The 24,554-nt window shown below is 43.2% G+C and overlaps 1 protein-coding gene across 3 annotated transcripts in view; it reads left to right on the forward strand.

Moving 5' to 3' along the window:
- The first annotated feature begins 350 nt into the window (after positions 1 to 350).
- Positions 351 to 24,554, forward strand: part of GPD2 (glycerol-3-phosphate dehydrogenase 2) — a 122,395-nt gene continuing 98,191 nt past the window's right edge. The window contains exons 1-2 of one of the 3 annotated variants that reach the window (XM_069982722.1): positions 351 to 534; positions 24,077 to 24,184. In XM_069982722.1, coding sequence (XP_069838823.1) covers positions 24,086 to 24,184 — 99 coding nt within the window. In that variant the 5' untranslated portion in view covers positions 351 to 534; positions 24,077 to 24,085. Of the gene's footprint in view, positions 535 to 17,379; positions 17,431 to 17,452; positions 17,572 to 24,076; positions 24,185 to 24,554 lie in introns of those variants that run through there. The other 2 variants (XM_069982723.1, XM_069982725.1) reach the window with 2 other exon arrangements.

The raw sequence follows: 24,554 nt of genomic DNA on the forward strand, positions 1-24,554 counted from the left end.
TATCTATCTCCTATCTCTCGCTCTCTATCACTCTCTCTCTCATATATATATATATATATATATATATATATATATATATATATATATATATATACTTTTTGTGTTATATCCCTCTGCTCCTCACACTTCCCCAGCTCTCACCCGTCTGTCTCCCTCTCACCCCCCTCTCTGTACACATCCTGGCATTACCCCTGCTCTGCCCATTCCTGGTACATCCTCACTTCTCAGAACTCTCTGTATCGAACATTCTGCAAGAGTGTAACAGTAGACGCGGCCTGTGATTGGCTGACGGCGCCGCTGGCTGATGCCTGATTGGTCAGCGCTGACGCCGCTCATGTGAATGGAGCTGCGCTACTTCCGCGTTTGGATGCTGGGCCTCCCGGACCGCGCGATGTCCTGAGGTCCATGAGCACAGGTGGTGAGCGGGGACGGAGCGGAGATCACGGGAGCCGGGGCCCCGGTGCATTCTGGCTGCTGAGGAGGAGGAAGAGGCCATAGTGCAGCTGCTGGATCTGCCATCACACAGGGAGCAGTGTGAGTATGGGATTTCCTTCCATCACCCAGTCCACATGTCACACACAGGATACATAGCTGATACATAGAGATGTGCATCCAGCTATAACCCAGCACAGCTGCTGCAGAACCTCTTTGCTTTTATTATTACCCCTCATGTTTTGATGATCACTTCTCACCTTCATCAGGGCTGTGACACTTATGAGCAATATAGTAGTACTATGTCTGTGATATCTATATATTTCTACTCTTTTCCATGGCCAAGGCTATATGACCTCTGATGGGCAGCATCTGACCTTGTGCAGTTATCCTAGCTATAGGGTCAGAGTTCCTCCTATAACAGTGTTCCCTTAGGCTGTCAGGGCATGATGGGAGTTGTAGTTTCCCAACAGCTAGAGAACCACACGTTGCTGTATAAATGGGTGACACATTGCTATGACCCGATACAACTTACATTATATCAGGTCAATGGACAGAGGTGGCAGCAGAGAGCACTGTGTCAGACTTTAAAGAATACACTATTTCCTGCAGGACATACAGCAGCTGATAAGTATGGGAAGACTGAGAAATAAGTGCCGCAGTTGCTGAGTGCCTTATAGCCCCAGGCACCACATGTCCGTCATCCTGTAACCTTGACCTGTGGGGTGAAGACGAGAATTGTTGAACTTAAAATGACAGCGAAGTCTCCTTTCATGGCAAGAAATGGGCATCACTGGGCACAAATAGCAGCGTCACCCTGCCCTAGGCAAGGTCCAAGAAAGGGTGAGGACTGGTTCAGTAAACCAGATTGATCCTGTCCCTTCTGTTTGAATAGTATCTGATAGACATGCAGCAGGCATGCAGAGAACATGTGCTGCTGATAGAGGAAGCATGACTAGACATGGCTGACTCATTACACAATCACTTATACTACTAGCAACGGCCACATTCATGGCTTCAGGAGACGTCTATCCTCTAAGCACAAACAGTTATGTAACTGGTCACACTACAGGGTTGGGACGTGCTAACAGTATGTTGGGTAACGGGTATAAGAAGTCCCAGCTTATGTAACTTCCAGGACTTCTTAAAGGGGTTGTCCAGCGAAAATCTTTTTCTTTTAAATCAACTGATATCAGAAAGTTATATAGATTTGTAATTTACTTCTATTAAAAAATTTCAAGTCTTCCAGTACTTATCAGTCGCTGTATGTCCTGCAGGAAATGTTGTTTTATTTTCAGTCTGACACAGTGCTCTCTGCTGACATCTCTGGCCGAGACTCTGTTTTGGTTATTTATGAATCCCCATAGAAAACCTCTCCTGCTCTGGACAGTTCCTGTCTCGGCCAGAGATGTCAGCAGAGAGCACTGTGTCAGACTGAAAATAAAACAACACTTCCTGCAGGGCATACAGCAGCTGATAAGTATGGGAAGACTTGAGCTTTTTTAATAGAACTAAATTACAAATCTATATAACTTTCTGACACCAGTTGATTTGAAAGAAAACATTTTTCACTGGATAACCCATTTAGAGGGAATGAGCTACACTGCTGGAAAGCTTATAAGATTTAAGAGTAAACAGCACATTTATTGGAGCTCATGGTAGTCGCCCAACCTGTAAAATCACCTTTTTACTTCAAAGCCAAGTGTCAGGGAGGTGGAGCCGTGCTGCTTAAGTGCCACAACCTGACACACCTCTTTGCTTACCCCCCAGCCCCTGGTTGACATGAAGAGCCCAGCTTGGGTTTGGAGGTGAGGGCAAGCCAGGAGGTGGCCTAGGCTGTGGCACCTGAGTAGCTTGACTCCGCCTCCATGACACTTGGCTGGAAAAAAAAATTATTTCATAGGTTTGGTAACTAACATCATCTGAAAGAAAGGTTCAGATTACTCTTATACCATAACAGCTATCCAACAGTGTCTGCAGCTGGGCTATTCCCTGTAAGTGTATTGGGATAAGGTGGCATAGGTCACATGGCTGAGATGCTTCTTATAAGCTCATCTTTCATAGTGACAGCACCGCACACATTTATTTTCATCATTTGCTTCTGAAAAAGTTTCCACATACATTGTTTTCTGCCGTGTGACTGAATTTATGATGAATAGATGCAGGAAACAGGATCCCAGTACTATCTGAGCCACAAAGGGAGGCAATGCTAAGTGCACCTATATAATTTATAAGGAGGGATGGGAGGCAGCGCTGTATGTAGTTCTGATCTGACCGGGGGACTAATGACCCTAACAGATAATTATAGGGATCTAGGGGGCTTTCAGGTCATTAGATCCACAGACAGGTCAGGACATGCGGCAGTATAGACCAGAAATAGAGTCATATTAGGCTAATCCGAAACTGGCTTAAAGGGGACCTGTGAGCAGGGGAACAATGGCTGTGTAGGGTTCTCATTGGAATTCCAGGCTTATGTTTTCTGTTATCTCCATAGTCTAGCACAGAGAAATAAGCCTTTTTGTTTAAAGTATAAGTCCGGTGAAAATTTTTATTAAAGTATTGTATTGACCCCCAAAAGTTATACAAATCCCCAATATACGCTTATTACAGGAAATGCTTATAAAGTGCTTTTTTACCCTGCACTTACTACTGCATCAAGGCTTCACTTCCTGGATAACATGGTGATGTCACTTCCTGGATAACATGGTGATGTCACTTCCTGGATAACATGGTGATGTCATTTCCTGGATAACATGGTGATGTCACTTCCTGGATAACATGGTGATGTCACTTCCTGGATAAAATGATGACTCCCAGAGCTGTGCGGGCTGTGGCTGCTGGAGAGGATGATGGCAGAGGGATGCTCAGTGTCCCTCCAGTGCCCTGTGTCCCTCAGTGTCCCCCTGCCATCATCCTCTCCAGCAGCCACAGCCCGCACAGCTCTGGGAGCAGGGTCGTGACATCACCATGTTATCCAGGAAGTGACATCACCATGTTATCCAGGAAGTGACATCACCATGTTATCCAGGTAGTGACATCCCCATGTTATCCAGGAAGTGACATCACCATGTTTATCCAGGAAGTGACATCCCCATGTTATCCAGGAAGTGACATCACCATGTTATCCAGGAAGTGACATCACCATGTTATCCAGGAAGTGACATCACCATGTTATCCAGGAAGTGACATCACCATGTTATCCAGGAAGTGAAGCCTTAATGCAGTAGTAAGTGCAGGGAAAAAAGCACTTTACAAGCATTTCCCGTAATAAGTGTATATTGGTGATTTGTATAACAACAACTCAGATGCAAAGTTTTTTTTAATGATGATTGAAACACATTACATAGTTTTAATGTGCTTCAATCACTGTTCTGTCCCCCTTCCCTATGTCTCCCTAATAGTCATACTTACCTGACTCCTGTTGTCCACGGGTTCTACTGCCAGGACCATTTTGTGTCGATGTCATCATCTGTAGAGGAAGGCTGCTGTAACTAGCTTCTCTTAGTTAGGCCAGTCTCCCTCTACTACATTGTCAGATGACTCACAGCTTGCTTAGCTCTGATTGGCTGAGCGAGCTACTCGGAAACGGCAGGAAATTCAATCAAAGATGGACCCAGGAGTGAGGGTGAGTATGGAAACTGTGTGGGTGTTATTTTTTTTTCGCACCAGAGTTGTACTTTAATATGAATGACTTAAAAGCCCAGGGGATGTTCCTCAGCATGGTAAAAGCCCTGTTTGGTCCAGCCCATGTTTATCTAGTGGCTGTCAGTCAAATGGGATAGGTGAATGCAAGTGGGTACAGAGCTGATGAATAAGAGGGGATGAGCTGGGCTTACCTGGGCTTTTTCCATGCTGAGGAACGCCCCCTGAGCTTTTGAGCCTGCACTGGAAATGACTATGGAAATAGAAAAAAAAAGAAAAGAATGTCTGGAGTCAAGGTGAGAAACTATTTAGTCATGAGCCCATTTACAATACTGTTTTTCTGCTTGCAGGTCCAATTTAAGAGCCCATTTTTTTTTGACCCATTCATGGCTGCTCATAGTCCATGAAAGTCAATGAATCTGTGCAGATATTAGGTACAGTCTAGGTTATTTCTCAAACGATTCAATGTTTGAATATCTGAATGATCCACTACTAGGTTTGGCAACATAAACTGCATTAAAAATGCATTGTTTGCACTAGGCCTTATGAAGTCGAACAGAGTTGTTCCACTGGCAAGCTCTTGCTCTCTAAGGCTGGCAAGGTCCTTGCTGAACACAGATGCCAATTGTTTTCAATGGGTGAAATGTTGCTTCAGGAAGAGATGGCACTTGCCAACTAGTTCCTCATCTGAGTGCAGAGTATGAGTTTAGACAATGTTCTGAGCGGAAAACAGCAGCAAAAGCCAACGTTGATTTTCTGTGCCGGGCTCCAAGCTGATCACTGATTCATAACAGTAATAGGAGTATGAGATGTTTTCACTCAATGGCAGCAAGCAGAGATCTTAAAAAGTCGAGATATTTAACTTTTTGGAGAATTTTTTTTTCTTTCAAATCAATTAGTGTCAGAAAGTTATAAAGACTTGTAATTTACTTCTATTTAAAAATATGAAGTCTTCCAGTACTTATCAGCTGCTGTATGCCCTGCAGGAAGTGATGTATTCTTTCCAGTCTGACACAGTGCTCTCTGCTGCCACCTCTGTCCATGTCAGGAACTGTCCAGAGCAGGATAGGTTTTCTATGGGGATTTGCTTCTGCTCTGGACAGTTCCTGACATGGAGAGAGTTGGCAGCAGAGAGCACTGTGTCAGAATGGAAATAATACACTACTTCTTGCAGGACATACAGCAGCTAGTAAGTACTGGAAGCAAATTACAAATCTATATAACTTTCTGACAGCAGTCCATTAGAAAGAAATAAAATTTCTGGAGTATATATTAGAAAATTGCACAACTTCTCATCATATAGTGAATAAGCTTTGTATACATGAGAATGGCCTGTGCCTTTGACTCCATGGACGGGATGCCATGCTATTTCGAGTTGAAGGGTCATCTGGGGGCGTAGATGAACTCTGTCAGCTGTGGTCTAAAATTATATGTTTATTCCTTGTGCATCTGTAAGTGATCCCCAAGTGTCAACCTCAAGACAGGCTGAAGTGTCTTCTATGCTGGAGCATGTGACAGTACTATCCACATCATGTATATTCCATGTACCGTCACATAGTATACGCAGCATATTGTGTACGCTTATCAGTATGATGCCTGAGTTATACCTGCTTCTAGGTAACCTGGGAGTCACTGTTATACCTTGTTATACCACAGCTTTCCTGGACAGATTTGCTTTGTAATGAATGTATTTCATGATATACTTCATATACAGGATATAGTTCTATAGGAAAACATATAGCAGAAATGCTTCCATTCCTATTGTTTTTTTTTAGCTGGATGGGATAGTGTAGAGCTCTGTGCAATTCCATACAGCAAAAAAAAAAAAAAAAAAAATTGACAATCCAATTAATAGTCAGATGGGTGTGAACTTAATTTCAATAATGGGAGTGGCTATCGGGTGATGTGATTATACAGACAGGGGGTGAGTATTAGGCATACACAGCCCTCAATGTAAAACATTCATACCCCCAAACTGCATACCACACCCATTACTAAAATTAAGTTCACGCCCATTTGACTATTTACTAAATTCTATGATAAACTTTAAACCCACATATCTCTGAACGGTGAGGGCGTAATGAGGGGTTATCTTAGGTTATAATAGGTTAGTCCTATAGACCTAGAATAGAGGGGTGACTGAATACATTGCATGCATACAGGGGGACAGTTGACCCCCACATTCTCATGATCCATGTCGGTCCCAGTCTCCTGTCTTAGGGCCCTATTCCACCGGACGATTATCGTTCGCATAATCGTTAACGATTAACGATCTCAAACAACCGCTTTTGCGAAAGACCTGAAAACGTTCACTCATTTCCATGGAACAATAATCGTTACTTATGATCGTATTTGCGATCGTTTTTTCTTCGCTCTTTCTTCGCTATTGCGTTCGTATCTACTGCGAACCACCGAACAATGTCTCATTCAATGCGAACGTTTTGCGAACGAGCAACGATAAAAATAGGTCCAGATTTCTTGTTCAGTTGTTAATCGTTAACTGCATTTCAACCGAACGATTATCGTTTAGATTCGAACGATTTAACGATAATCTGAACAATAATCGTTCGGTGGAATAGGGCCCTTAGGGATTGGGGATATCTTTTAATCTTAGGATACCCCCCTATAATGGTTACTATATCGGCAGCTCTCCTGGTTGTCACTTCCAGAAAAGCCAAGTTAGAATAAATATTTTCTAGAATTTATTTATTTATTGTTATTTCTAGGGAGCGACTTGTTAATGATTGGTGACATTATAGGTGCTGGTTCTCCATTCACGTGTACAACCTGCAAACACAGCAGCTCCCAGCCCTGTCAGCCGGCTGCTAATGATTCCATTACCGGTGCTAACAGGGCAGCCGGCGGAGCTGGGTTTGTCCCCGCTGCCAGGCTCCTGCCAGATCTCGCTTCCATTGCTTGAAGGTGCCGCATAGAAGCAAACCGGTTTTGTTACCTGAAAGACTGTTGTGTGTATAGTCACTATGGGTATCTCTACTGTCTCTTCTCTATGGAGCTTCGCGTCCCATTGACTCATTGGTTCATAACAGTATATAATATAATGTTCCTCCTTACTGTAAATTACTGCGGCATTATTCTCCTTACCTAGTCAGTGCTGTATATTGCTGCTGAGGAACCTCTTTCTATAAAAGGATGGATTAGAGAAACTAGAAGCTTTCTATTATAAACAGCGCCACCCCTGTCCTTTGGTTGTGTCTGATACGGCCTTCACATAATAAAAAAAAAAAATTAAAGGGAAACTATCAGCAGGTTAGAAGAATATAGCCTGCTCATATGTAGGTTTCTTACCTTCATCCTAGACACCATTTCTGTGCTATTAGTAGATCTTAATACTAATTAGGCATTTTGGTGCACTGGGGCCCAGCCGGATGTGGATTGGTGCACTAGGTGCTGTAGCTCCGCCCCCAGTGCACCAAAATGCTTAATTAGCATAAAGATGAAACTCCTGTTAGTTAGGAAATGGTGCAGAGGATGAAGGTAAGAAACCTCCCTTCCTCCTTAGCGCTCTGTGTGCAATAGGGACATATCAGCAGGTTGGATTCTTCTAACCTGCTGATTGTTTCTCTTTAACATCTTAAACATGCCAAAACTTTTGATTGGTTGGGGCCTTAGTGCCGGGACCCCCACTGACTATTAGAATGTGCATGGATGAGCTTCACTCCATCCCGCTGTACTAGTCGGCCTCATAGACATATAATAATCTAATGAAGCTGGACGGAGATTGCTATGAGCTGGGGAATGAAGCGCAAAACCACTCGCTTCTCCCCACTGATGAATGGCGGAGACTCTGACTAATCACAACGTATGACATGTTTCTGTGGAAAGTGAGAGAGCGATACCTGTCAGTCAGGCAATGGTTAATAAACAAGAAAGGACTGAAAAATGATCCGCCTGTACAGGAAGAGATAAGGAGTGATAATGTGACGCTGCTCCTCTCTGTTTAGTCATCAGGTTCAGACATGTGATGTTTATATATAAATATCCCCCGACCTGTCAGTGTCATCTATTGTAGCTGCATCTGTGATACCAGTGTCCTGTGCTATTGGAATTACTATCTGGATGGGATGTATTACTAGGAGGTTTGCAGGTACAGGGAGACAGATGTATAGTATTACTATATATTAGTGTAGTGACGGCATTTGGCGGTGGTTGTGCTTAGTTTTGTAAACCAGATGCAACATGTTATTAATTCTCTTTCATGCCCCCGAGGACCGAATCTGTGTGAGCTTCCCAGGATATAGGGAATTTGCTAATTGGTTTACTGCCTGCACCTGAGTAGTTGGATGGGCGGGGACTTCACTTCAAAAAGGGGCGTGGTCACTAGGCTCAGGGGGTGTGTCTATAATACGGCTAATGGCGCTGTGAATATGAAGCTAAGAGGGGGAATCAGGCTAAGGGTGTCTTACTGTAAGGCTAAAGGGGTGAATATCAAGCTCAGGGGGTGAAACAGGATCAGGGGGTGTGACTATAAGGCTTAGGGGGTGTGACTATGAGGCTAAAGGGTGTGACTATGAGGCTCAGGGGCGTGACTGTCAATATGAAGCTTAGGGGGTGAAACAGGATCAGGGGCGTGACTGTCAATATGTCATTAAAAATCTCCAATTATATATACGGCAATGGTTGAGCACGTGCACTGCTGCTCCAATTAATATCTATGGGACTCAGTGACAAGTGGGAGTTAAGGGAAAATCCCATTAGGTTATTTCCTAGTATAATAATACAATCCCCTTCCCTCCACATGCATGAGTGTTGTATGAGTACAGTATACTGTATGTAGTATGTGAGACCAATGATATTACAGCGCCAGTCTCTGGTAGTCACTGGTTATTGTCTTCCCAGCATAGGTGTAAAGGGCTTTTAAGAATGCAGATAATGTAATACTGCGGCTACCCACCCCCCAGAATGCATCACTCTGTATGATGTAACTAAAGGTTTCTTGTGCACAGTCAAGGCCGGCTGCACAAAGCCATTATCATGTGTCTCTAGATTGACTCTAGTAAATAAGTAAACCAAGAAAATCAATGTTTTATAGGTAAAAATAGGAAATTTGCATATATTCCTGTATTCTGACTTGTCAGAAGATGACACCAGTGAGGGTCTAGAAGTTGAGATCACAATGATTACCAGAATTAAAGGGGTACTCCGGTGATTTTATTTTTTCTTTCAGATAAACTAGATTTGTAATTTACGCCTTTTAAATAATGTCTGGTCTTCCAGTACTTATCAGCTGCTGGATGTCCTGCAGGAAGTTGTGTATTCTCTCCAGTCTGACACAGTGCTCTCTGCTGCCACCTCTGTCCATGTCAGGAACTGTCCAGAGCAGGAGATGTTTTCTATGGGGATTTGCTGCTACTCTGGACAGTTCCTGTCTCAGACAGAGATGGCTGCAGAGAGCACTGTGTCAGACTGGAAAGAATATACAACTTCCTGCAGGACATACAGCAGCTGATAAGTACTGGAAAATTTAAGATCTTTTAATAGAACCAAATTATAATTCATTGTAACTTAGCTGTAACATGTTGTCTTGAAAAAAGCAGTTTTTTTTCTAGATTTGGATAATCCCTTTAAGTAGGCATATGTATGTATGGACTTCCCTATTTCCCAAGACCTGGGGATCACATACTGGTGTATATGGTAATGATGTTGTACTTGTTACACTATACATACTATTATATAAACACAATGCTGTACAGTTACTATCCAGCTTTCCCAGAGTCCTGCACGTGCACAGTTATACAGTGATGCGGTAAGAGGGTACGTATGGCCATGTAGCTATTGTAGCGTGGCACTCCTATATCCGTCACCTGCGGGTATGATGTGTACCTATGAGTCACAGGTTAGAAATCCACACAGGTGAAATGACTTCTTAAAGCAAACATCACACCTGTAATTCCATCAGGTACGCAGCAGCTGCCGAGGGCCGGGCCTCCATATACCTCATCGGTGCAGTCATTTATATATATGCTGCCTGGATGACATCACTGATGACATCACTGACGTTTATTGTAAAGCTGGGACAATTATGAGGCTTTTAGGAATTGCTGACATCAATGAGCGCTGTCTGTACAAGTCGAGGAAATTATGTGGAACCAATGTAATTAGATATAAGGGCCGGCAGCCAAACTCTGGTGCTGGATTCTGCATGCCTGAAATGTTGGCTCACTTTTGGTGAATCCGTCTGCGTGCATGAAGGTGTTGTATACATAGCCGTCCCCTAATGTATATATTGGTGGAACTGATTTTTTTTTTTAGGAGGGGAAGATCTGTAGATCTGCAGAATGCAGGCTGCCATCAGTTACACATATAGACTGCCATAAAGCAGGGAGACCATGGGGGAGATATATCAAACATGATGTAAAGTGAAACTGTCTCAGTTGCCCCTAGCAGCCAATCAGATTCCACCTTTCATTCCTCACAGACTCTTTGGAAAATGAAAGGTGGAATCTGATTGGTTGCTAGGGGCAACTGAGCCACTTTCACTTTACACCATGTTTGATAAATCTCCCCCCATGTTCCATTCTGTTGTCATTAGTGATCATAAGTTATAGTTAGGGGTGGAGTTACTCACCTTCCCATAACATATAGTAGCATTGTTCACAAATAGTTAGCTAAAATACTCTGTGCTGCTGACTTAAAGGGGTTTTTCGATTTAAACTTACTTGTCTCCTATCCACAGAAGATTGCAGGGGACCCCACCTCTGTGTCCCCTGGGGATCTATAGATTGGACCCCGACTCTTTTGTTATGAATGGAGCCGAGGGTCGGCGTGTGGCCCTGCAGCTCCATTCATTTTTTATGGAGCCGCCACAGAGAGCCGAGGACAGCAATCATCTCTTTCCAGCAGCTCCATAGAGAATGAATGGAGCTTCAGGGCCACACGCCGACCCTCAGCTCCATTCATAACAAAACATCCCTGGTGGGTATAGAGGTCGGCCCCCTGCAATCTCATACTTGGGTGTCCCCTATCCTTTGGATATGGGACAAGTAAGTTTAAATCAGTAAACCCCTTTAAAAGGGTTATTCAGGATTAGATAGACAATGCTGTTCTGTTCCAGAAGCAGCGCCAATCTTGGCCTCAGTTTTTGTATGAAGCTTCAAATTAAAGGGGTACTGCAGAGAAAAGAAATGTTTTTAAATCCACTGGTGTCCGAAAGTTATATAGATTTGTAAATTACGCCTATTTTAAAAAGTCTTCCTGTACTTATCAGCTGCTGTACGTCCTGCAGGAAGTGGTGTATTCTTTCCTGTCTAAAACAGTGCTCTCTGCTGCCACCTCTGTCCATGTCAGGAACTGCCCAGAGCAGCAGCAAATCCCCATAGAAAACCTCTTCTGCTCTGGACAGTTCCTGACGTGAGGACAGAGGTGGCAGCAGAGAGCACCGTGTCAGACTGGAAAGAATACACCACTTTCTTCAGGACATACAGCAGCTGATAAGTACTGGAAGACTTGAAATTTTTAAACATAAGTAATTCACAAATCTATAACTTTCTGACACCAGTTGATTTGAAAACTTTTTTTTTTTTTAAATACCCCTTCAATTGAAGTGAATCGAGGCACGTTGTAATACCATACACAACCAATAGCCAGTCGTGGTGCTGTTTTTGAAATAAAACAGACATGTTTTTCTAATCTTGAAAACCCCTTTAATTGTTAACAGGTAAGCCCCCCTCCCCCTTCCCATATACATTTTAAAACTGAGACCTCTAGGAAATGAGTAATGATACTGGGGAGGCCCTTTGACCTTGGCTGACCTTCATTAGATTTCCATTACAAATAGGAACATCAGTCTTTATGTCAGAGATTGTGTTCTACCTTGTTCTGACTATACGGGATAATGGCTGTACATACAATCAGGGCTCACCCTGGCGTTATCACTCTCCTGGAGCCTAGATATATACACTATCGGTGGTTCTAGGGAGCGACAAGAGAATTACTGCCGTCATAAAACTGTGTAATATGCAGTGCACACGTATAGAAGTATATACAGTATATATCCATACACACCTCTTATTAGTATAGCTAGGGGGCATGGCACGTAATATCAGCTAGATAAAGTCTCTATAGGAATGTTTCACGTTCTGTCTCTCAGGGAGGAAATTTGCTGATTTTACAGGAAAGTTCTGACACGGGGGGGCTGTGACCCTATAGAAAGCGCTGAGTGAAAACAAGCTATTGTTTAAAGGGGTTGTCCAGTGAAAATGTTTTTCTTTCAAATCAACTGGTTTCAGAAAGTTATATAGATATGTAATTTACTTATATTTAAAAATTTCAAGTCTTCCCATGCTTATCAGCTGCTGTATGTCCTGCAGGAAGTGGTGTATTCTTTCCAGTCTGACAAAGTGATCTCTGCTGCCACCTCTGACCATGTCAGGGACTGTCCAGAGCAGGAGATGTTTTCTATGGGGATTTGCTGCTGCTGTGCGCATTCACTCCATCTGTGCCGTGATCCTTGCCACGAAAAAATTGGACAGGTCATAGTGCGGATGGCGGCACGGATGTCTCCCACTTCTCCTGCTTCCGACTTCCATCTCCCCTGCTCCTCTAACCGGCTCCCATCCCCCCCGCTCCTGTCAGCGGCTCCCATCTCCCCTGCTCCCGTCACCAGCTCCCATCTCCCCCGCTCCCGTCTCTCCCTACTCCGCCAACGGACAACACCAGCGCCTCCCAATCCCCAACCCAGCACATCCAAACGGATGCAATCAACAGACGTCCAGTGTTTTTCTAGGGGCGGACAAAACCATGTCATCAGTATGAGATCCATGGGGTGCTGATAGCTGGCACCCACCACTGATCAACTGTGGTGCCAGCATACATAGTAAAACAGAGCAGAGAGCAGACAGCGCCATACATTGTGTAGTGGCAAAACTGGATTATTGCAGCTCAGCTCCCATTGAAGTGAACTAGAATGGCCACTACACAATGTATGGCGCTGTCTGCTTCCAGCTCTGTTTTATCCCAGCTCTATAGCTGATCAGTTGTCAATACATTTTTAAATACCCTTTTAAATTCTGTCCCCTTTTTGTCTCCATATAGGCTGATGTTTGGGACTTTTGTGTTTTTGCATATTATATTTTTCCCCCCACATATTGATACATACATGATGAGTGTATAGGGTTAAATTGGAAAATAGGCAACTCCCTGCCTGGTAAACAAAGCCTGATAAACACAGACTGTGCCACTGCAGGGTTGCTGAGTGATCAGCTGATACTGATCCCAGATTTTTCTACTAATGTTAGAAAACAGACAATTTCCTATTGTATTTGTGTTTCTTTGGATGTAAAGTTCTGATGGAGGGAAAATCCCTTTAAATGCTGTTCTTAGTTTCATCTCCTGGCCTTTATACAGTAAGTGTCATACAGATGCGTTCCGCTCGTCCAGGGGATTTCACCGGCTCTCTATGGTTTCTTCTGATTTTTCGGGTGAGACGCCCCCCTCTTCCGCCTTTTGCTCTGATTCATGTTAAATTCTTCATTTCTTCTTTCTGTTCCTTGAAACTTCCCATGAATCTGCGCTATGGTGCGAGCAGAAATGGAAGTGACATTTAACGTGAAATATGGATTTGTTGCATTTCACTTATGTCTGGGTTTTTAAACCTAAAATTTGTCCTGTATGAGGAAGTTGAAAGGATTTCTGGGAAATGTTAGAAGTTTGTTTTCTGTGTAAATTGAATGTCTCATTATAAAACATATCAAGACTTCTAACACTTACAGGAGAACTCCCACTCTTTGGGATTTAAAGGGGTTTTCCAGGAATTGCATTGAATAGCTTGTCCTTAGAATAGACTTGTTGGGGTGGGGGTCCAGCTCTCAGCACTCTCCCCAATCAGCTTTACTTTTTACCAGGCAACGTTCCCTACTTTTGGTTGTGGCTTACCAGGTAATGCTGCCCATTACATTGAAGTGAATGGGAATGAGCGGCAGTACCAAGTGCAACCACTAGTGGGTGTACAGAGCCATGTCTGGCAGGACACAAAGGAGCTGCTTAGCTGTGGGGGGTCTGGGAGTCAGATGACCATTGACCACCAATGGGTTATTAGTAGCCTATCCCAGTTAATGTTAAGCATATTTTTAAGAATTTTTCATGATTCTACACCTGTTAATATATACTAATGAAATCTAGCAGTTTTTTTTATTAGCCACTAGGGCTAATATTAAAGTGACTCTGTACCCACAATCTGACCCCCCCAAACCACTTGTACCTTCGGATAGCTGCTTTTAATCCAAGATCTGTCCTGGGGTCCGTTCAGCAAGTGATGCAGTTATTGTCCTAAAAAACAACTTTTAAACTTGCAGCCCTGTGTCAAATTGCCGTGGCCTAGAGTGTCTGTGCATTAGGCTGGCACAATCTCTCTATCCCTCCTCCCCGCCCCCTTCATTATTAGGAATGCCTCAGGCAGGTATACTCCTATTCATCAGCTGTGTGAATACTGCACATGGGCTGGATCGTTAAGGCACCTGTGCAATGTTCACTGCAGAGGAATAGAAAATATCCTGCCAGTGGCATTCCTAATGATGAAGAGGGTGGGGAGGACGGACAGGGTGGTGCAAGGTTAGGGCACAGATACTCCAGGCAACGGCCGTTCGGCACAGGCCTGCAAGTTTAAAAGTTGTTTTTTAGGACAATAACTGCATCACCTGCCGAACGGACCCCAGGATAGATCTTGGATTAAAAGCAGCTATCCGAAGGTACAAATGGTTTTGGGGGGGGGGGGGGGGTCAGATTGTGGGTACAGAGTCACTTTGAGCTGACACTACTGTAGAGATTACTTTTCAGCAGTGTCCTCTTTATCATCACAAACGGGAGTACAGTGACAGGTGACACCAGTGTATAGATAAGACAGACAGGAGAACAGTGACATCAGTATATAGATAACACAGACAGGAGTACAGTGATAGGTGACACCAGTATATAGATAATACAGACAGGATTACAGTTACAGGTGACACCAGTATATAGATAACACAGACAGGAGTACAGTGACAGGTGACACCAGTACATAGATAACACTGGCAGGAGGACACCATTTACAATAGCTAAAATACAGAACCCAGCCTTCTCGTTCCTTTATAACAAGGATGCCAAACTCATGGCTCTCCAGCTGTGGAAAAACTACAATTCCTATCATGCCTGGACAACCAAAGCTTTAGCTGTCCAGGCATGATGGGAATTGTAGTTTTGCCATAGCTTGAGGGCCGGAGATTGACACTTGTGCTGTATAGTGATCTCTGCACAGGTCACAAAGCATGCCTAGAAAAGATTCATATGAAATTGAAGGCATATAAAGGTACATTAGAGCTCTATAGACTTCTAGGTAGACGTATGGCTCAGTACTTAGTGGTCTAATGGCTAGAGCTGTGATACAGTCATGTACATGAGTCCTAAAAAGCACCTTTTGGAATTTTTTAGTAATTTCTATGTCTTGGCTGTATAACCTTTCCCTTCACATGAATTATTAGTACAAAAGGTCATAAAACCTCTTCCTACTATTCTAGAGAAAAATAAGTAGACTAACACATCTAAAATAAGATGACAAGGTGTCAGACAGTCACCCCCTCTTTACTTAGACAAATCATTGAGGTTTGCTGTGCAAAATATGCATGTTTATAGGTGGTTTGGAAGTGATAACTAGACAACTTCCTACTGCCTGTTACTTGAAACTTAAAGAGGAATTGTGGACGCCCCTGCTCTGTCTATATTAGTAAATTATTGAATTCCCCACAATATAACAGTTCTGGATCATCTATTCTTATAGCTCTGTGATGTACCATTCCTCTGCTGGTCTTACTGGAAATGCATGACTAAATAGCCAACTGGGTGTTACCAGTTGGGGGTGTGTCCCTGCACTGTCTGAGGCTATCCAATTAGAGGTGAAAGTGTCAGACTGTGCAGAGGGACACGCCCCCAATTGGTAACACCTAGTTGACTGTTTATGTATGCATTTGAAGTATGAATAACAGAGGAATGGTACAAGACAGAGCTACAAGAAAAGATCCTTTAGATTTGTTATTTCATTGGGAATACATGTATTTACTTAGTCAGACAGGTCAGGTTTTCTTTGTTTAAACAGAGAGATGTATGGCCGATAGATTTTATCACCCGTCAAAAGATCCAATTAGCTGACGAGCTGGTACTTTCCTGCTCATTGGTTGATTGTAGACACTTTTACATGCGGTGAGCGGGGAAAAACCCAGCAGGACACTGAGGAACCCAGACAGGTAAGTATTATTTTATTATTTCTATATACTGTTGCATCAGCTGCCGACCGTGCTCCTCCCATTACACAAAGCATTGCATAGCCTGCGGCCTGTCACTTCAGAGATGGCCTCAGAAGCTTCCACAGCTGCTGTAGTGAAGGGGGAAAAGGCAGCAGGACACCAAGGAGTGTGGACAGGTAAGTATTACTTTATTATTTTCTATAGGCTGTTTCATCTGCTGCTGACCATGCTCTTCCCACAATACAGAGCGAGGTACGGCTGGTGGCCTGTCACTTCAGAGACAGCCTCAGAATCTTCCACAGCCGCTGCAGTGAAGGGGGGAAAGGCAGCAGGACACCAGGGAGCGTGAACAGGTAAGTATAACTTTATTATTTTTTATATACTGTTTCAATGGCCGCCGACTGCGCACCTCCTATTACACAGAGTGTAATTTTAACTTGCTGAAAGACAATAATTAGTCAACAATCATCTCTTCGGCTGACTATTGTCTTTATTATACAGGGCGATACCTTTCCGATTCTGTCTGATTGGGTGGATAGTCTGAATTAGAATTAAAGGTCACAATGACCCCAACGATCTGTTTTATCAATACACAATGAGTTGTCACTCCCATAAATTATACCAATTACTTTGTATCCCATATAAATGGTTAAGTGAAACGCCCAATCAGATACAAGTCGTGTGTATGACATCATGTGCAGCACTGATGTGTCATCTTTAGGTGGATAGGTGGGGTAGTCTTGAGGTTGCCTACTGTTCATATCTGATATTTTGTTAAAAACAAACTACTATTGGGAAAATTGATGGATGAAATGAGGCGAGATTGACTCACGAGCGTCCAGCCTTGGTCACGCGTAATCGTGCGTTATCAATTCCATGGGGACAGTCTGAGAATCACCAAGGAAAGACCATCACATAACACACTGTATCACTGTACTCCATCCGTGACTCAGACCGACTTCTGTACAGCCTTTGCTTTTCTTTGCCCAGTTTGGATTTTTTTTTTCTATGACCAAAGTGCATTACGTAGGAAAGAAAATGTGATAGGCGCAGGGTCCGGGCAGACTGTTAGTCACAATATGAGACACGCCAGGCTCATTATGTCAGCCGCTTTGTTCTCAAGGTAAGGAGCGGGAGCTTCCAGAAACCACATTTGGGTCAGAGTTACCAGGCCCGCCTCCCTAAACCACACACACACACAATGCTGGGACGTAATGATCTGGATCAGGCTCCCGGCATCCTGGAGGAAGCAGAACATTTATAGGTGAGACGGCTGCGGCTGCCACAGGGCCGTACACAAGGCATAGGTATGCAATGACTTCCTCCTTGGCCTACTGCCCTGCTGTTCTGTGACAGATACCAGCTGTCATGGTTTTTTTGCCTTGTCACAACCACAGACTCTTCTAGGGCTTGCAGGACTCACGTAGGTGACCGGACAAGTGTACAAAGCCACACTTGTCTGGGAGCTCGGAATTGAGGCCAGATTTCCATCTCTACATCCAGCACCTTAGCGGGGCCTCACTAAGCCCTTCCACAGTCACCGACGGGCATTGAAATGCGGTTTATTGAGACGGAAATATTCAGAGAAGTGTGGAGAAATTCTCACTATCTTTTAGGGTAGATATGGTTTAAAGGGGTTTTCCTATCTCAATCAATATAGTTCATTTTGTAGGATCCGTTATGCAAATTTTTGCAAGTACAATCATTTTGCAAATTTGCCTCCTTCTCCTGATATGTACCTCTCTGTTGGCAGTTCGTTGTCTAGGTTACGACCACCACTCTGCTCTAAAAGCAGATAGTAATACACACACTATAGGGACGCCGTTCTGTTCTAAAAGCATGTGGGAAGATTTATTACTGTCTAATAGTAAGAGTGTCTTTGTTGCCCATAGCAATATAAATATATATATATATATATATATATATATATATATATATATATATTTATTGTGGTTTGCGAACTACATTTCCCCCAAAGTTTTGTTTGGTGCCTACAGTTATCAGAAGTGTTTGGTACCACTGTTAGGTGTAGGGATTCCTTTTTATTATGAAAAGATTCCCCGCTCCTCTAAACTAAATAGGGTTTCCCAGTCAGAAGCAGAAAACTTCTGTTATGGAGGGGACCCTGTCTGTATTGCTGCTGCTGAGACGGCCCAGTTTACCAGCCAGGCAGGGGTTATGTTGTGATGCGGTGCACAAAATCACCTCTTAACCCCCTAGGAGGAGCAGAACACCAAAATGATGGGTGTTGTGCTCCTCTTTGGAATGGATTCACTTAGGGCCCTATTCCACAGGCCAATCAACTATGTAAACGAGCGACGGTCTGCTAGATCAGTGTTTGTTTACTGGGCCTATTCCACGGCCTGATGATCGTTACGCGAGGGCTCCCGGGACATCGTCACCGATGTCCTTGCAGCCCTTGCACCATACATTACCTAGCAGGGCTTCTCCTGCACTCTGTCTTCCTCCCTGGGTCCCGCGGCAAAGCATCAGCTTCGGTGCAGCCTGACTGAGCTGTCAGATCACTCAGCCAATCACTGGCCACGGCAGTCCTGGCCAGTGATTGGCTGAGCAGTCTGACAGCTCAGTCAGGCCGCTCCGGAGTTGATGCTGCGCCGCGGGATCGGGATGAAGACGGAGAGGAGGAGAAGCCCTGCCAGGTAATGTATGGTGCTGTTTCTCAAATCGCCGATGCACACCGCTATTCCGCCAAGCGATGCGCGGTGAGTGACTGATGATTTTAGGTCTGGGCCTAAATAAACGATCAGCCGATGAAACGATCATTGGCTGGTCGTTTTCTCTATTCCACCAAGCGATAATCGTCCGAATCGGGCCGATTATCGCTCTGTGGAATAGGGCCCTTTTTACTCTTCCTGGCTCCTGTCTGTGTATTTATGTGCAGAGCAGCCTCTAGTGAGGGTCACATGATGGTCACTAGAGGCTGCTCTGCAGATGAATACACAGACAGGAGCCAGGAAGAGTAAGTGAATCCTTTCCAAAGAGGAGCACAACATCCATCATTTTGGTGTTCTGCCCCTCCTAGGGGGGTAAGAGCTGATTCTGTGCACAGCGTCACAACTTGCCGGCCTGGCAAACTTAGACCACTAACCGGTCTCTCTGCCTGTCAATTATCCCCGCACTGCGCGCTCACAGGCAGAGAGTGGTGACTAGTCACGGACAGCTCCCTGCCCAGGTGACTAGTTGCCGCTGCTCTCCTGGCCTTGTGTGGCATAATAAAACATCTTTATCCCCCTTTATAAAGCTACTGCTGCAGCCATGGCTTGTATGCTTTGCAAGCTGCACGGTAGATTTATACACTGCCGCTGGGAACCATATCAGCACCATTGTCTTGATTGGTTCCCTTTAAAACATAAAATATTTTTTTTTTAATTTATTTATTCTAGAATGAAAGAAAACTGAATAATTCCCCTACTATCAGCCATCATAATTCCCCTTGGTGCTAGCCCAGGTTTGCAGGAAGAATCCGTATCCCCCCCAGTCTATTGCTTCCATCTTGTACCATTCTGCAGCCTGTGTCAGTCTTCACTGTCTTTTCGGAATTCTCATCATGATGATCATGCTACGTGTGTTTGAGACGATGTAAGACATGTGAGATATAGCAATAAAACATATAGTCATCCCCCTAAGCAGTTATACACTAATAGCAGCAGGAGGCCTCTTGGAATAGCTCTTTAGATTTACAGTTTTCACCGCTATGACGTCTTTATTCTCAAAAATCAACCTGCCTCGTACAGTAGCAAGTGGAACATGAGGTTGGGATGTGAGGTTGTTCCATGTTCCAGTGGTGAGCTCCACCGCTTGCATTAATAGCGCAGTGTTGGCCTCGGTGTTTGTGCTAGAGCCCAACATGTCATTTGGCTGGAGAAAGTGGCTCATAAATCTGCATAATAAATAAAAGCGTTTCGTTCTCCGAGCAGAACCTTGCGTAGATGAACCTGTTGCCCTTGGCAGTAAAAGGCCTCGGCTTCCTTAAAGGGGAAATATTAATAGTAAAGTAAAACACAGTGGACTTCTAGGGTAGCCCGCTGACTGTTTATACGCTCCGTGCCAGGCAGCCAGGCTTTCCTTAACTTTTCTTTTTTTTTCTTTCTTTTTTTTGTAACTCTTTGATGCATCTAAAATATAAAATAAAGCTACTTTGCAAATAATTGTTTTTACAAATAGTCCTGCTTCTACAGCTCCTAGGCAGATATATGAGTTTCCATGGTAACAGACTACACACAAACCCTCTGTAGTCTGATCCTACATTCATGGCCTCTTATATCTATCCCTTGCTTCTTGCTACGTTATTACATTAGCACTAGGGACAGGTAGAAGTGAGGATGACTACAGGATTTGACTTACGTGGTTTGCTTTTAGTTTGTTACAGTGGAGACAAATAGAATAAATCTATGTCTCCATGGTAACAGACTAAAAAATACTATAGTCTGATCGTGCAGTAATATTCCTCCCCTACTTCTGGCTACCATGTTAAATGAAAATTATCTGTAAATACAGATGGAAGGTTGTAAAAATGCAGAGCCTGACTACACAGGTTTTGTTTGTAGTCTGTTACCATGGAGACACATAGGTCTACCTAGGAGTTGTAATGTGTCTCCATGGTAACAGATTACAAAGACAGTACTATCCTGCAATCATCCTTCCTTCAATCTGTGTTTAGTGTAATGCCAATGTACATTTGACATGGTAGCAAGAAGTAGATAAAATGAAGAAAGGCTCATGATTAGAGCGAACCAGGCCGAGGTTTGGGTTCATACAAACGCGAACCATCTGCATTTGAGTCCAGCCCTGAAAACAGGGATACAGCCTTTGACCTAAACTGTATTCCTATTTTCCAGGCGGGACTCAGGCTGTCTCTACCTTCCCCAAGGAAAGGAAAGAGAGTGGAATTAAAATACTGACGGTTCAGGTTCGTATGAACCCGAACCTCGACCTGGTTCGCTCTTCTCTACTTATGACTAAATTACCTGACTACACAGGTTTTGTTTGTAGTCTGTTACCATGGAGACACATAATGCTGCCTTGGAGCTACAATGCCCCTGGTAGAAGATTACAAATAGTATTGGTCCTAACTTGCCGAGGTTCGGGTTCGTACGAACCTGAACTCTCGGCAATGATTCCCTCTGTGTTCCACCTCCGTGGAGAGGGTGGATACAGCCGGAGAACCGCCTGGAAAACTGGGATACAGCCATAGCCATAGGCTGTATCCCAGTTTTCCAGGCAGTCCTCCGGCTGTATCCACCCTCTCCACGGAGGTGGAAGACAGCGGGAATCATTGCCCAGAGTTCAGGTTCGTACGAACCTGAACCTCGGCAGGTTCGGACCATCCCTAATTACAAACAACAAAACGTGTATAGTCTGATCCTGCAGTCATACTTTCTTCTTTCTGTTCCCAGATTGCTAATATACTTTCCTACTACTGCTAAAGTACATTTGATATGGTAGCAAGAAGTAGATAAAAAAATAAAAGGGATTATGAACGATGGATCAGACTACAAAGGTTGTGTTTGTAGTCTGGTACCATGGAGACACATAGATCTGCTAAGGAGCTGTAGTGCGTCTCTATAGTAACAGAATACAAAAAAAGTACTGTGTAGTCTCATCCAGTCAGTCATACTTCCTTCCATTAGTCCCTTAAACAGGGTTTGTTTATAGTATGTTGCCAAAGAGACGCATAGGTCTGCAACGGAGCTGTATACACAGAATCATGGGATATTTTTAAATTACTTTATTTAGATGCATTAAAGCAACACAAAAATGGTTGCAAAAATGGAAGTACCCTTTAAAACAGCTCTATTCATTCCTATGGAGCTGCCGGAAGGAAGCGAGTAAGCACCACCGTTCACCTCCCTGTGGATGGGGACAAGTTCATTTTGCCTGGAATACCTCTTTAACGTACGTAACATAAGGTATTCAAGAGCGACTTGTACTGTCTTCAATCTCTTGCTAAATATAAAAGTTCCTTGTTCATTACATTGTGCACATAGCTGGTGGGAAGCTACATGTGTATCAGATACTGCGATGATGGATAGAATTAGACAGCTTCATACCTAAAATATATGGAAGTGCCTGACTTCTAATTGAGCGATCGTTCCCTTTACTTCATTGCAGCTTGCAGCATAATTATTTTCTCGTATTATTATTCTCTATAGCATCTTTGTCTTCTATAGCGCTACATAAAGTGACCAAGAACGTAATACTCATATAGGTACTAATGTATTGCCTCTTTATATAACTTTTTATAGAGATTGTCCCATGAAGAAATTTTTTAAGTTATACTGTAACCCACCTTGGCCTGCATTTACACGTTCCGTGAAGTTGTCCGTGTGGACGGACAAATTTATAGCCCATTGCTTGGTATTGGGCTGTTCACATATTTAGTGTTTTCGCAGATCTCCAGTCTGTTCCGTTTAAAAATAGGACATATGTCGGAACGTAAGAACGGAACGTATTCCCCATAGAAATCAATGAGATCCGTGTTTTTCACAGATAAAAACAGATGTGACATTCGTGTTCATTTGTGAAAAACATGGATGTGATGTAATTAATGTAATTTAAAATGCTTTAAACAGGTCCATGAAAAAACACAGACGCAAAACAGATGTAAACATGGACGGCTTTGCTTGGATCATGGAGGTAGCTAGCAGAGCACAATCACGGACCAGGAAAAACACTGATTGTGTGAATGCAGCCTTAGGCTATGTTCACACAACGTCCAAAAAATAAAAAAGGCGTCCATTATTGCATCATTTTAATTGACTTGACTAAAAGGCATTGAAGCCTATGCAATAATGGACGTTTTTTTCACATTGTATTGAATGACGGACGTCTTTTGAGGTGGATGCATTCAATACAATGTGTGGAAAAGACGTCCATTATTGCATAGACTGTAATGCATTTTAGTCAAGACAAAAAAATGATGCAATAACGGACGTCTTTTTAAACACAAAAAGTGGACGCTTTTTTCTTTTTTAGGACGTTGTGTGAACCTAGCCATAGGCTGGGTTCACACTACGTTTTTGCAATCCGTTCTTTTTTCATAGTTTTTTTGCAAAAATGGATGAAAAAAAAACAGATTCATTTGTGTGCATCCTTTTTGCTCCGTTTTTCCATTGACTTTCATTATCAAAACGGATCAGTTTTTTTTTTTTTTACGTATGCAAAATTGTAGTCAACCTAATTTTTGTGTCCGTTAAAAAAACTGATCCATTTTGATCCGTTTTTTTTAAATAATGGAAGTCAATGGAAAAACGGATTAAAACAGATGCACACATGCATCTGGTTTTTTTTTTAAATCTGTTTTTCCTCCAGAATTTGTAAAAAAATCGGATGAAAAAAATGGATTGCAAAAACGTAGTGTGAACCCAGCCTTACTCTTGCTACATTTCGCCGGTTAAGAGTGTCGACTAGGCGGGGCTTCATGGCAGTTGGGTCCTATCTCTCAGCTGGGTAGGGTGCCCAACTGTCATGAAGCCCCGCCTAGGTGGCACAGTCCACTGATAAAATGAAGCGATTTTAGAAAAAAAAACCAGACAAGTTTTATACAGGTATATATTGAATTGCACATCTAAGCTTTTGTGGATAGTGCAGAGAACTGCACATAGAGTAAGGGGGGTGACAGTATCACTTTAAGCCATTTATAAAACTGAGTGGTCGATGTAATGCAAGGCCCCAATATGTTATAGGACAACCCCTTTAACATTGCAATATCTCAATCTAATCTGGTATTTTTTTTAAATTATTTTTAGTAAAAGGAAATGGCTTTCCGGAACGTAATTCAAGGGACGCTGGTCCTCGGAGGCGGCGCTGCGGCAACAGTATTTGGTCTCTCGCATTTGACTGACAAAAGGAAAAAGGTAATATATAAAGCAGGAATGAGTGACTTAAAGGGGATGTCTAGGTCTACACTAACCATGCTGTGTGTTCAGTGTACAGTCATCTCCTAGCACAGGACTTTGCTTTCAGTCTTTACATATTACAGGAAACAAAGTATCATAAGCATTCCTGTTCCTATAACATGTAAATTTAACTCTTCTAGACCAGTCTGTTCTTAAAGGGAAACTAAGAGTAGATATGAATATGGGGGGAGATTTATCAAACATGGTGTAAAGTAAAACTGGCTTAGTTGCCCCTAGCAACCAATCAGATTCCACCTTTCATTTTCCAAAGAGTCTGTGAGGAATAAAAAGGTGGAATCTGATTGGTTGCTAGGGACAACTGAGCCAG

Source organism: Dendropsophus ebraccatus, chromosome 9, assembly GCF_027789765.1.
Source record: "Dendropsophus ebraccatus isolate aDenEbr1 chromosome 9, aDenEbr1.pat, whole genome shotgun sequence".
Classification (NCBI taxonomy): domain Eukaryota; kingdom Metazoa; phylum Chordata; class Amphibia; order Anura; family Hylidae; genus Dendropsophus; species Dendropsophus ebraccatus.